The sequence below is a fragment of the Dichomitus squalens genome (genome assembly GCF_000275845.1).
Source record: "Dichomitus squalens LYAD-421 SS1 unplaced genomic scaffold DICSQscaffold_5, whole genome shotgun sequence".
NCBI lineage: Eukaryota > Fungi > Basidiomycota > Agaricomycetes > Polyporales > Polyporaceae > Dichomitus > Dichomitus squalens.
Genome location: NW_006766887.1, coordinates 1249771 through 1262667, shown reverse-complemented (window position 1 = coordinate 1262667; position 12897 = coordinate 1249771). Strand labels below are relative to the sequence as shown.

The window sequence follows — 12897 nt, the reverse complement described above, 5'->3', positions numbered from 1 at the left end:
GTCGCAATTCTTTCACCATCGTATTATTCATCGCACTATGGTACATGTGACTAACCACTCTTCGATTAGTCATGGACACTTCTCTGTAGTATATAAGGACTTCAGATTGCGTCCTCCCTCTTCAGTCTTTCCTTACTGACTGAAGAGTGAGTACTTCGTTATCTTTACCTCTAACTTGTAGTTACTTACTTAAACTTTGTAGTCTTGCTTCGACTCTAGGTACAGTTCGTTGCTGCAATATAGTCTTTCCTTACTGACTGAAGATCTTGCTTCGACTCTAGTCGGATCTAATCTTTGTCTTCACAGCCCCGAGTTTATCACTTACTAACCTCTTAGCTCGATTTCCACGCGCGAGCGGCCCGAGCCACAGATATTCGGACCCTCAAGGTCGAACTCCCAAGATTCTTCGAAGCCGTCGACCTTCCAGGACAGAAAATCCCCCCCCTAACGCCCTCAGAATATTCCCTCAGGGAGCGCAACGGTGGCTTCTATTCAACCTATACTGCACGCCTACTTGTCAACATCAACGAGCGAGACGATTTTGATCGTGCACCCGATTTGTATCTCCGTTTTCCTAATTTCCTTGCAATGTCTGTTTCCGCTGACCTGCGCCCTTAGATATCGCACGAGAAGGCTTGCAGAGACACCGGCTGTAAAAAATCGGCGTCTGCAAGACAATCCTGCTACCGACGACAATTCGACGTTCCCTTCTTTCTTGTTCCCTGACATCCTCCAGTACCGAGCCGAAGACCCCGCCCGCGGAATTTTCAAGTCAACCATTGTTCTTAAGGTAAGTGTTGACGTGTCGTGCCTCTCGAGCTGACTCACCGTACTCCCGCTAATATCTAGTGTGTACGTACTCTCCTCATGGGAGCAACTGCCGCGGATCGCCCGGCTGGGTGTCGTGGTACCGGTCGATCCTCGCTGGCAAGAAAATATCATGTCCACTGTGCATCTGCCGCTGTCCTCGCCTATGTGGCTATCCTAGTATGTCCGCCATCATACCTCCTTCGGTCCCACTTCACCCTAGCCACATTTTCGCAGCTACGGTTTCTTTTAAGCAGCAAGCCTGAATGGGATGGCGACGACGCCGATGGCTCTGGAAAGAGACTTCACGGCGATCTCTTGGAGTTTCTGGGCGTCGAATCTGAAGCCCACGAAGGATCCGCGGACGACTATCATCCCGTGCCAGTTACGGAGGAAGAGGTTGTCGAAGAGAATGTATTTGCTTTCTATAATCAGTTTGTGGTGCTCGTACTCTGCCTTGCCTTCTCTCACTCTTTTCGTGTACAGCTGGATATTTGGCAATGCATATGGTGATGACAAGCTGCGCCTCAAGCGCATCGAACAAAGGAATCAATCGCTTTACGATGACGACACCCCCCCCTCTGGTCAAGACAGCGAGCCTAACATCTGGGAGCGGGCTGTAGCCATGCGCCGAGCTCAACTATTAGAGAGGTTGGAGGCGACACTCCAGCCAGATAAGGACAACGAACGCCCACCATCCGAAGGGGTTTCCTATGCTGCTGACGACGACGACATTGGCTCGGGGTGGACACTTCAAAGCGCTCTGGAGGCTACGGAAGGTTCGGCGGCTTTCGACACTCAAGGCTCGACTTTGGACGCGCGTGTCTCAGGTTCGGACGGAATTTCCGCATAACCGATTCAGGTGGTAACGCATGTTTTTCTGCTCCTTGTACATTTCTTGCGCATGTATGCTACTTGTTCCGCTATGAATGCATGTTGCTTCACGTGCTTTATGCGACCATGCATCGGCGCAACGGTCTCCGTGGCCCCAATTATATACTAATATTAATTTATACGATTTTCGCCCAGAACATATGTGTGTGTGTACCTCCAAGTATATGTCAACCAATGTGGTCCAAACTCGTGGACCCATTGGGGTGTTTCCCTGCACTTCGTCGACTTCCACTCGCGCGCAATACATACAATTGTGTACTGTGTGACCAATTGATCCCTCTTGAAACATTGAATGGCTCACTTATTGTTGAATTTATCCATAGGCAACTGTGGCCATTCGAGCCAACCCAGTCAACCGCTCGTAGCGATTGGCTTCAATTGGCTCGAATGGCCTCGAATGCTTTGAAGCGCCGTATTGGAGCCGTAATTGACAATATATGGATCCTCTATGCCCGCCGGTAGTGGAACGAAGCTGGCACAAGACTTTGAGTGTGACCATGCTATAGAGGACGCATCACAGAATTCCTTTTGAAATCGGCCCCATGGCCACGGAGCTAATAATCGACGCCTTAGTAATCAACTTTCAAGCCCATGATCAGATAATGGCAAACGCCAAAATAACTGGTTTCGTGGTTACTGCATCGCGAGGCCTGGGCAATGTCAGCCCAATATTGTCCCTCTGGCGATGTCATCGCATCGTCTGTCCCAGCCTGTGCTCACTGTGCAATGCTATCACCCACTTCCAAGCGCTGTCAACACCCAGATGCACCGCGCGTCTGCGTCGGTACTGGTACTATACAGCACTAGGTCGGAGTGCAAAATATCACCGAAGTCTTGTACACATGCTCGAGGCCGCGGTCGCTACCATCAGCAAAAGTGCATGATAAACCCCCTCAAAGGCCCTCAAAGACCTTGAAAAAAAACCCACCAGATGTACCCAATGAATCGCTCTGAGGCCAGAGAGTCGTGACGATTTCCTCTCCAAGGGAATCGAGGGCGGGCACAGTCGTCAACCCGTCTTTTCCAAGACAACGGTTCGTCACAATAGCCTCACCGCCCCGGGCCGTCCCCGTCATCGACTGACTTGGAGTCCTTATTACAGCTCGGTATGCGGCTGCTTGCAACGCTTACCGGAGAACTAGTCCAAGTCAGATCTCCTGAAGATGTTCGCTATGCAATTCTTTCCCACGTCTGGTCTGAAGACGGCGAGCAGTCTTTGCAGGACCTCGAGCGCATTCACGCCGAAGTCAGTGCCGCGCAAGAAGCTGACCCTACCCTCCCGAAGAGCACTCCCTTGGACCGAATGTCGCCCAAAATACGAGGTGCATGCGCTTACGCTCTCGCAGAAGGATTCGATTTCATCTGGATCGACTCTTGCTGTATGGACAAGACGAGCAGCGCAGAGCTCTCCGAAGCGATCAATTCGATGTACGCCTGGTATAGCAAAGCGACCGTCTGCTTCGCGTTCCTCCATGACGTTCCGATGATGCAACCCCGGAGTGCGGTGCTCTCCCGGTTCCGCCAAAGTGTTTGGTTCACCCGTGGCTGGACGCTGCAAGAGCTTATCGCTCCCCGCCGCGTCATCTTCGTCTCAGCGGAATGGCGCACCATAGGCGACAAATCAGCCCTATCCGGCATTATCGAGGAGATCACCGGGATTGATGGAGACATCCTACGACATTCACGCCCTCTCCACTCGGTGAGCGTTGCGCGGCGGATGTCCTGGGCAGCTCGGAGAGTTACCACGCGCAAAGAGGACGAAGCGTACTCTCTCCTTGGTATCTTTGGCGTCAATATCGCGCCCATCTATGGGGAAGGCGATCGTGCGTTCATTCGATTGCAAGAAGAGATCCTCGCTCGTATTCCCGACCAGTCAATCTTTGCCTGGAACCTCCACCTCCCCCTGTCCCTGCACCCACATTCTCAGACTTTTCATCAGGCCAGTCTCTTCGCACTATCCCCTGCCTGGTTCCTATCCTCAGGGAACATTCATGCCATATCACGTGAAGAACTGTCGAGGCGACTACAACTGCGCATTCCCCCTGCTACACATAGCATGACATCCTACGGCATCCGTACTGTCCTCCCCATCATCTCGATCACTGTACACTTTCATCTTGCTATCTTAGCCTGCCAGTATGGTCGTGGTGTTGGCCGCACCATGTGCCTGATGCTCAAGGGTGATTTTGACGGCATACTGGTGCCCATCAGCATCGCCGGTATCGACCGTAACATCAGCCCTGCGGACTTCGTGACCGCATCCCGCCCTCGAATCAGACCCTTCCCTCGACTAGGCCGTATCCGACTTACACATGCTGATATACACATCAACCTTACTCCCTCTGAACATCCACGACTGGTGGAGGTACACATCTCTCGCGGTCTCCAGCCTGGCTTCACTAGAGAGATCATACCCCCTATACTGCTGCACCCATCGGGGGGTTTGCGAATTGCGGATACCGACCACCTTGCAACTACGCAACCAGCCATTTGTGGGGGTCCGGGTACGTACTGCGGGATCAGATTGGATCCGCGTTCCGAAAGCGAGCTGAAACGGGAAGGATATGGTGTGTCCTACTCCAGGGCCGCTCGCAGCGCTTACCTTCTGGATGTCCACACTTTTGCCTTCCATCGTCGGCGATGCTCGATCTCCATCTCCATCTTTCCATGCCCCTGCTCGCGGGAAGTACCGCGATCGGGGTCCAAGACACCAGGCACGGAGCAGACTATGAAGTCCCTCGCTCTCTCCCTCACCGTAACCGTCACCTTCCCGCTGTCCACGTATCGCTCCAAGGCCGTGCCCATCACGATCTCGGGAGACGCTTTCGACCCTGATGGCAACTACGTCCCCGTCGCCCACGACTGGAGGCAGCCGTGTCACCGCGAGGGCCCCATCCCGACCTTCCAGGACACGTTCACCTCGCAGGAGTTCTCGTTCAAGGACAGCTCCGGACCCCGCGCGCATCCGTTCCTGGAGCTGCAGCTGGATCGCGACGCCCCACAAGGAACCCACGCCTCGACCACCTTCACGCTTGCGGCGCACTTCAACGCGGAGCCGCGGCCCATGCTGGTGCCGCTTCGTTGGCACGTCCCTGGACCGACACCTTGCGTTATAACGGAAGAATGGGAGGAGTCGTCCGGCGGATTGCTTAGGGGGCGCACAACCACACATACGTGCTTGGAACCCGCTAGCGGGAGCCTGTCACAGCCGGTCCCCCTGACGCAGCCGGTCCGGCGAGGTTGACTGCTGGTTCGGGTCGAAAGCAGGCACACAGCGGCTCTGGGTGGTCCGATAGCCTTTAGTGTTTCGAACGAGGCACGGACATTTGTCTTCTATGTGAAAAGGGTGTTCTACTTGGCTGGACTAGAGACCGGCGGTTCTCTTGTACTCTACGTTTTGACACGTATCGCTCGTTGTGTCACAGATCACCAGTTACCGCTCGAATACACGCCTCTCCTGGCATACCATATTATGTGACCTTTGACCATCCTTACATTGCTCAACTTCTCAGCGCACGATTGTCTTTGTCACTCCCTGCACGCATAAGCTGCAATGCCCTATATGCACGTCTGAAGCAGACACGTTCCTCACTCGGAGTCAGCGACGCGCTCCAGTATCTCGCGCAGGAGGCGCAGCTGAATCTCACTGAGCTGTCCCTGCTCCCGCATCTCACGCAACCAACTGTCGGTGGAGGCCATCCGGGAGAGGAGGCGCAGATAGTCCATGTCTGAGACGCTGAGGGAGGCCAAGAGACCGACCAGGTGCTCTACGTCTTGCGGCGGAAGGGCATATGCGCGGAGGAGCCCGACGAGCGGCTGGTCGAGAGGTGGGGGCGCCAAGCGCCGTTGAGAGGGCATGCTCCCGAATCGCGAGTCGGACCAGGAGGCGGTGCGAGAGGCGGACGCGGCGGGCCTAGTAGAAGAGCGGGATGGAGACGGGGAAGAGCTAGACGGTGCGTTGGTGTTGCTCGACATGGTCACTGAGCTTTCGTTGTACCGGTAGACATGAGGGTCCAGTCCCGACGGAGGTGTTGCATCGCAACCTTGTTGGATATGGTCTGATAGCCTTGCGTCGTCTTCCGAGTCCGAGTATTCCGAGCCCGAGTAGTAGCGAGTAGGGCCTCGAAGACACACCACTGAATCAGAGCACACCCTAAGATTCTCTCTCAGCTCCGTACTGGCAATTACTATAGGCTTTCCGTGGTACTTGTACGATGCCTGTGCATGAATGGCATAACACCAGTTTGGCGGACGAAGAGTGTCAAGAGACATAGATTCTTACCTGGTTGCATTTTCTCTGCTGGACTGGGGTCATACCCCGCCCGTGGGGCTTGAGAGCCGTCCGTAGGTAGACATCCACAGGCCATCCTCCCTCGTACTTATCACGGAGGCAGGGCATAACACGGAACGCCTGATATATGACGTTCTCGGTAAATCAGCGGTCATGCCATAACGGAGTAGGACGTACGTGTTCCTGAACTTCCTCCATGATCTCCCCATCCTGCTGTCTGTATGGAACACTATAGTCAACTCCATGCTCTCGCCAAATCTCACGTATGGTGCTCTGTGGAAAGGTCAGTCATACACTGTAAGAGTCGTGTGAAATTATTCGAACCTACTAAGATATCATGAAACAAATGAGGATGGCCCACGAACCTCATCTCGCTTTGGAGAGAGGGTCTATCATCCCCCACATCATACAGGTTACGATACTGTATCATACGAGGAGCGGGAATTTTCTCAGCCTCTTGAGTTCAGCGCACTGGTAAGTATGATTCTCTCTCGTGCATCGTACTGTGTCCCGGCTTACTGTTGGAAGTAGCGTTGTGCCGCTGTATCAGAGACATAGTAGATCGTCGTCCGAGAGAAGACGCTCGAGTCACGGGGACGTTGAGGCTTACGCTTTTGAATTGACCCTGCAGCGGCGATGCGAGCGGATTTACGGCATGCGAGGCGGCCTCGCCTGACGCGTTGGCAGGTTGTGAAGCCCGGGTGTCTTCTCTGGTATGACGATTGCCGTATATCATCTCATACATGCCATTCTGAATCCAGGTTCCCTTGATGGGCATGCGCGAAGGCACAGGTAGATTGACGAATAAAGGAAACGCCGGTCCAGACGAACGCACCAACTGCTTGGTATTGTACACAGCTCGATACACGGGGGCCTACCTCCACTGAGCGATGTTGAACAAAATTTGGCAAGTGTCAACGACCCACGGGGCAGTTTCGACGCTGTAGGTTGACTGACGAGATCATACGGACGTAGCTGTTGGTTGCTGATCAATTGAGATAGTCCTGACATCATAGACTGTAGTAGCTAGGGGCGGTGAGCTCGGAGGTTTCATGAGGTGAAAGAACCTGAGAAATCGATACTTATTGCAACAGGTCCATCACTGCCAGCTGGGTGGCAGATGCCGGAGGTATGTCGGCAAACTGTGATCGGGCGCTTGAGGAGGAGGATGATGTCATGCAAAAGTTCGAGCCTGTTCTTGTACTACTTGTTGTACCATTCTCTGCAGAGTCTCAGTCCGGATCCGAGTCAAGCGACACCATCGAGTAGCTATTGTATGGCGAGTGATCAATATTGTTGACCGCACAATGAGCCACTCTCATCGTCCCCCTAATTTCGCCGAGCATAGACACGAGACTTCAACTTGAAGGTGCAGTCAGTTATGAGACGCGCACGAAGCTGCCTGTCATGATAGGAACCTCCTGAAACGCCAGGAATAGGTTAGTCGCACAAGACCTCACCAGTATGTCGCCAGTCTTACGGTGACACTGAACTCTAATGTCTTGCATATAAAGCAGGCGTTCACCCGTCTGCTGTTGCCCGGAGCTCTTTCAAGGCCTCGAAAGTCGGGCTGTGTGTCCTGTTCTCTCGCACGACACGTAACCTTTCGTTTCACACTGTACAACAGAACACATGCATCTCCCTGGTGCTGCCGCCGCCACCGCTACTGCCCTTGCCTCCGGGGTCCTGATCCCGCTGTACATTGACCCTGTGGGTGGGCCCCAATGCTCCGGCTGGGCCTCTCTTCTGAACAGGTTCGTTCTCTGTGAGGTCATAATTTGGGGAAACTCTTGTGTGCTCACAACCTCGGTACCACAGCATAGAAGCCCACCCTCGTATGCCCTTCTACGCCATCATCAACCCGGACAGCGGACCCGGAAGAGCAAACACTCAGCCCGGGGCAGAATACCAGCAGTGCATCCCAATCCTGCAGGCCGCGTCCGACAACGTCATCGTGCTTGGATATGTGGCATCCTGGGACGCCGACTCCAGCAAGGTATCTGGCGTCACCCAAGACGTCAACACATATGCTGGCTGGGATGCGGCATACAGGGTGGATGGCATCTTCTTTGACCAAGTTTCCGGCACCGCGGCCGACTTCAGCACGTACCAGAGCTTCGTCTCGCATGCACGGAAAACATTTGACTTCTTACGTGCCATGGCTACGGTCAAGAGTCCGAGTTCGGATACTGACTGACATGATGTAGATCGCGCTGAATCCCGGCACTGCCGTGTCGGACACCGCGTACTATAGTCTAGCGGACATCTTGCTCACTGCAGAGAATTTCTTCGACGATTTCAGGTGAGAATGACCTTCATCTGCGTCCGGTTCACCTCTTGTCTCATCCCCATGCAATACCAATTCAATGCAGCCCCAGCCAGCTTTCACTTGGATCATCTACGCCGGCCTCAAAGCAGGCAATTGTGCTGACCGACGGGCCGTCCACACCCCCGACGAGCCTGATTTCTCAGCTGGTCACTACTGACGAGGTTGGGGCATTCTGGGTCACCGATGACACCCAAGCGAACGGCCAGAACCCATACGACACTTTGCCCTCCGACATCGAAGCCTTTGTCGATGCCATCAAGGCCGCACAGTCCTAACCCGGATATCGATGCACAATCGTTACGCTGACATGACATAGGAATGTACTTGGAAGAATTTTCGGAGAAGTCACATGTATGTAGAACTACCGATCGTTGCAATGCTCATCTGGGAGATGACTCGACTCGATGCCACCGGGTCTTGATAGCGTTCAAGGGTACTTGAGCCAGTAGACGTGTCGCCTGATTACGGAGGTAAGGTGACAGGCGGCTTCCTGAGTGCATAGCACTTGGGATTGAGGTAGACAGTACCATCCTCGATGGCACGACGACAGTCTTCAATCTGATGCCTGCGTTTTGGTGAGTGACGTTTGCACTAGTGCATGAGCGCCAAGGAGAACTGACTGTTGCGCAAGATGCTGGGGAATCTCGTTTCCCTTCCCTGACCACCAATCCTCAAGACAAAGGCTGCAGCACCAAGCCGAGCGTTCCCTGTTAAACGACATTTCATGCGCGGTCGCCTCGAGCTCCTTCACGCGAGCCATATCCGCTGCTTTAACCCGGACCCAGCGGTTATGGTAAGACGTCTTCTTTCCTGAGTTGCTCGACGCCGTATGCACGAACTGTGACACCCGTCTTAGTGAACATTTTCGCAACACGGTGGGTGCGTATTGGGGGATGCACTCACCGCGGCTTCCCAGGCATAGACGACGTCCGGACGCCTGTCGGACTTGCACTTCGCGCACCGAAGTCGTCCTTCGCACTTCTCCAGCTCGGCGAATGTAGTCCGGTCGGGATCGAGGCCCAGCGCCGTGAGTATGGATCGCATCCACTTGATGCCCCGCTCAACCTTGTTCTTATCGATCACGCTGACCGTGAAGGGTATATTATAACGATCAGCTACATGTCGGGCATAGTGGCCAGAAGGCAAGTCCTCGCTGCCATAGGACCACCGGAACTGCGACTGAGCGAGGATATAAGGGTAACGAAGCCTCGACGAGGGGGGTTCGTTGGAACCCCCCAAGTAGAAAACGGCGATTGCAAGATCCAGAATGTCCACACCCAGAGGGACACGGTCGCACTTGACGAGAGGGCGAAGGAGTGATTCGAAATCGGCCTTTTGCTTCGCAAACCACTTGTCAACGAGCTTCGGGACGATGGACGCGAAGCTCTCCCGTGTAACGTTCTTCGAGACTGGGGCGTTAGCGAGGCGTTCCAGCTCTTTCATGGGCGCAAGGTCAAACGCCAGCGGGCGGCAGTTCATCGTTGCGTTGCGCGGGAGCGTGACGCAGTATGCGACAATGGCGGCATCCAGTTCAGCGAAGCGTTCCTTGACGATCCGGTCCTTCTCTTCCTTCAGCCGTTGAGCACGGGTGTCGTTCAAAAAGTCGTCGAGTGCATCTTGCACCTTTTCCCATCCTGCGGGACTATTAGCATCACATGCGATATAATGGTGTGACTCAGAGGTATACCCTTGTCCGTAAGCTTCGTAGACTGCCTGACTACCGGTAAACGAGACATTTTCTGGAGTCCGTCTTCGCCGAGATAGTCTAGCTCCTTCTTCCAACCCGTCTCTTCGAGTAGTCTGAGAATCCTGAGAACAGAAAGTGGTCCAAACAATGAACACTATTGGGGACAGAGAAGGCCGCTTACGCGTCAAACCGCTGTTCTCGTACGTCCTGAAGTTCGTCCTTCCGATCCTGCCTTCGCTCTTCGTACCACTTCTCACAATCCCGAGCGTACTACATATACCATGAGATCACAGTGTGGCAGTTCAACGCCCTGTAAGGTCACTCACCCTCTCCTGCACACGAAGCTCAGCACTCCGTTCGGAGAGGAAAGCCTTCAGGACATCACGGTCCTTGCGCTCGGGTAAGGCTTTCCACTTGTCGATCAACTGGTCCACGTGTCGAGAAAAGTATCGCTTCTGCTGCTGACGATGATAATTGTAATTGTAACCGCCTCGCCTATAGATGAATAGACGTTCTCGATAAGTAACTACGCTTCCGGGTACCGAATAGAATGCGACTTACTGTGGGACCTTCGGACGCTCCTCGTCGATTCCGTGCAAGAAGCACTCAGGCTGGTACCTGAACTGCTCCTGCAAAACGGTGTCCGCGCGCTGAAGCTTTTCGTGTACGGTTTGAGCGGAGCAAGACCTGGAAGGGAGGAATAAGCCACGGCTGCGATTTCCAGAAGCCTGTGTCGAACCTGCCACTCACACCTGTGGCAGACAGTGGGAACAATACCGAGCAAACCACAGCCAAGCAGCTTTGCGAACGTTGGGGCCAGCGCAATTCTGTAAGCGGCATGAAACGTCAGTGTAGATAGGCGAAGGTGGTGATGATGGTGGCGCACGTGGCAATAGGGTGAGTAGAGCAAATGAATGAATGCCGGTATACTGATCCATGGCGGTCTCGGAGGCAGGTCCTCGTCGTTCTTTAGGGAGGCTTCCCAAAGACGTTCATTGCTACGATGCAAGAAGAACGAATGAAAGGCCTTGCACGTTCGCGAGAGATTGAAGAGATCCTGTGGTTGTAGGTAACCGAAGATCTGAAATTTGAGTCGTCGTGAGATGGTTCAGAGCACTTTAAGGCTTAAGAGTAGGCACAACTAACCTCAAGTTGAAGTTCCACCGCAAAGCTGGGTATGTCTTTCAGACATCCTTTGCGCATCCTGAACTTGCGCGATGCTCCTGCTTCTGGATCGGTTGTAACCACAGGGTCGCTGATGCTCGTCTGTTTGGTGCAGTCGCCAGCCTTGCCATCGCTCAGTTTCATTTTCTTGCGAGGAAGCATGACTGAGTTGCATGAGTGGCTCAGAGTGTAAGATGAATGAAACATGAAAAACGAACATGCACTCGATCTTTAAGCGAGGCAACGATGAGCGCTAAATGTGTCCCCTTACGTCATCTTACTGCGCTGATGAGATGCACTGCCTCCAGGCGTTTTTGTTTTCAGCGCTACTTAGCCTTTCGAGAAACCCTAACATTCATAGCAGGACAGAAGGACGGGGCAAGTGACATACTACAACTTGTACCGCCTCGGAAGTACTCATACACATGCATCATCTGCTGCCAACGTTCTCACATGTGTATCCCATTTGCTCTTTGCGCTCGGATACGTTCCGGAGTCCCTGTGGCGGCGCTGCACGGCTGAACTCCCCATCTTCCTCATTCCTCAGCTACGTCGTCGAGCATGTCGACAAGGATCCGCAATTGAATTTCGCTTCACTCTCCGTTGTTGCGCAACTCGCGAAGCCATTCGTTGCGCGACGACATGCGAGACAGGACGCGGAGGTACAGCATGTCCTTGACGCCAAGCGTGGCGAACAGCTTTGCAATCCGTTGGGCATGCCGGAGTAACGAGTGGACCGCCACAACGTTGGTGCACAACTATTGACTCGTTCACTAGGATAGATAGTTACCTCAGTCCTTTCAGTAGCAGGCTCGTCGCCTCGGTGAGCCCTATGATCAGCTATACTTTCTCCAGGCACTTCGCTGAAGCCAACACTGGGCATTTTTGCGAGGAGTAGCTACTACCCTTGCGCGATTGGTTGTAGGACGGGAAGAGGTACGAGACGAGGATCTGAAACCTTCCTGCGGCGCAACTCTCGTGCCGGGGGTCTTGTACAGGTGGTCGGGCGAAGCCGGCGAATGGGCGCGACCGACGCTACAGAAAGACTTGAAGCACGGGAACACGACTGAGACTATGGCGCATAGCAGATGTGGAGGTACGTACATCGCCCTAGCTAGACAGCTCCAGCTGAGATAGTGCCCTTTGAGATAGGCGGATATCGGCCAACCATCCTCATAATAATGGGAACGTTTCGATAGTCTGTTGGCAACTTGTATGTGTGTCGTAGCAACTAGGACAATATTTCGCGTAACGATACCTTGTCTTTGACCTTCTGAAGGAGAGCTAGGTCTTGATCGTCGTAGCGCACAGCGGTGTCAATACCGTACACCTTGTATCCTTTTCTCACAATTCTGATGACAATGAATCTTAGAGTCGGCTCCCATACATTATACATACTGAAAAGGTTGTAGCAATACCACCATTCTCATGAAGAGGTCAGTGTCGTGCTTCATCCCCCTGAGCTCTTGAAGGGAACCGGAGCCGTTCTTAGCATAGACCCGCTTGTCATTACGCCGGGCTGGTCTTGGTATCACCATAGTGTCATCTAGATCTCTGTCACATTGGTGCAATCCGTACTTGTAGTTCAGCTCTTATAATTTTAGGCACCGGGTTGTCAACTGCGTTTGAGGCACAGATGCGAGCATGTTAATGATCTGTGTAGTAAGATAGACCATGTTGAGGAAGTCGACCCTCAAAGGAATCCTCCACTGCCAGTTATCATAC

General features: G+C 53.5%; 5 protein-coding genes across 5 annotated transcripts; 3 read left to right on the top strand and 2 right to left on the bottom strand.

Moving 5' to 3' along the window:
* Positions 1-940: 940 nt before the first annotated feature.
* On the top strand, positions 941-1660 carry DICSQDRAFT_167526 (uncharacterized protein; the record flags this gene model as incomplete). Its single annotated transcript, XM_007363114.1, has 3 exons — positions 941-987; positions 1065-1241; positions 1294-1660. The coding sequence occupies 3 exons, from the start codon at positions 941-943 to the stop codon at positions 1658-1660; spliced, it is 591 nt and encodes a 196-aa protein (XP_007363176.1).
* A 1149-nt stretch (positions 1661-2809) lies between these two features.
* DICSQDRAFT_81622 (HET-domain-containing protein) lies at positions 2810-3662 on the top strand (the record flags this gene model as incomplete). The annotated part of the gene is made up of 2 exons (XM_007363113.1): positions 2810-2913; positions 2989-3662. Coding segments are annotated over 2 exons (777 nt in total), but the record flags the coding sequence as incomplete, so codon positions are not given.
* A 1627-nt stretch (positions 3663-5289) lies between these two features.
* DICSQDRAFT_125344 (uncharacterized protein) lies at positions 5290-6770 on the bottom strand (the record flags this gene model as incomplete). The annotated part of the gene is made up of 5 exons (XM_007363112.1): positions 5290-5919; positions 5984-6112; positions 6170-6209; positions 6358-6413; positions 6603-6770. The coding sequence occupies 5 exons, from the start codon at positions 6768-6770 to the stop codon at positions 5290-5292; spliced, it is 1023 nt and encodes a 340-aa protein (XP_007363174.1).
* An 854-nt stretch (positions 6771-7624) lies between these two features.
* DICSQDRAFT_125343 (uncharacterized protein) lies at positions 7625-8596 on the top strand (the record flags this gene model as incomplete). Its single annotated transcript, XM_007363111.1, has 4 exons — positions 7625-7746; positions 7811-8159; positions 8200-8294; positions 8365-8596. 4 exons carry the CDS (start codon positions 7625-7627, stop codon positions 8594-8596), a joined length of 798 nt encoding a protein of 265 aa, XP_007363173.1.
* Positions 8597-8661: 65 nt separating this feature from the next.
* DICSQDRAFT_178812 (uncharacterized protein) lies at positions 8662-11334 on the bottom strand (the record flags this gene model as incomplete). Its single annotated transcript, XM_007363110.1, has 10 exons — positions 8662-8886; positions 8942-9159; positions 9225-9955; positions 10009-10130; positions 10190-10278; positions 10335-10503; positions 10570-10695; positions 10759-10835; positions 10895-11089; positions 11155-11334. 10 exons carry the CDS (start codon positions 11332-11334, stop codon positions 8784-8786), a joined length of 2010 nt encoding a protein of 669 aa, XP_007363172.1. The 3' UTR covers positions 8662-8783.
* Between the last annotated feature and the right edge of the window lie 1563 nt (positions 11335-12897).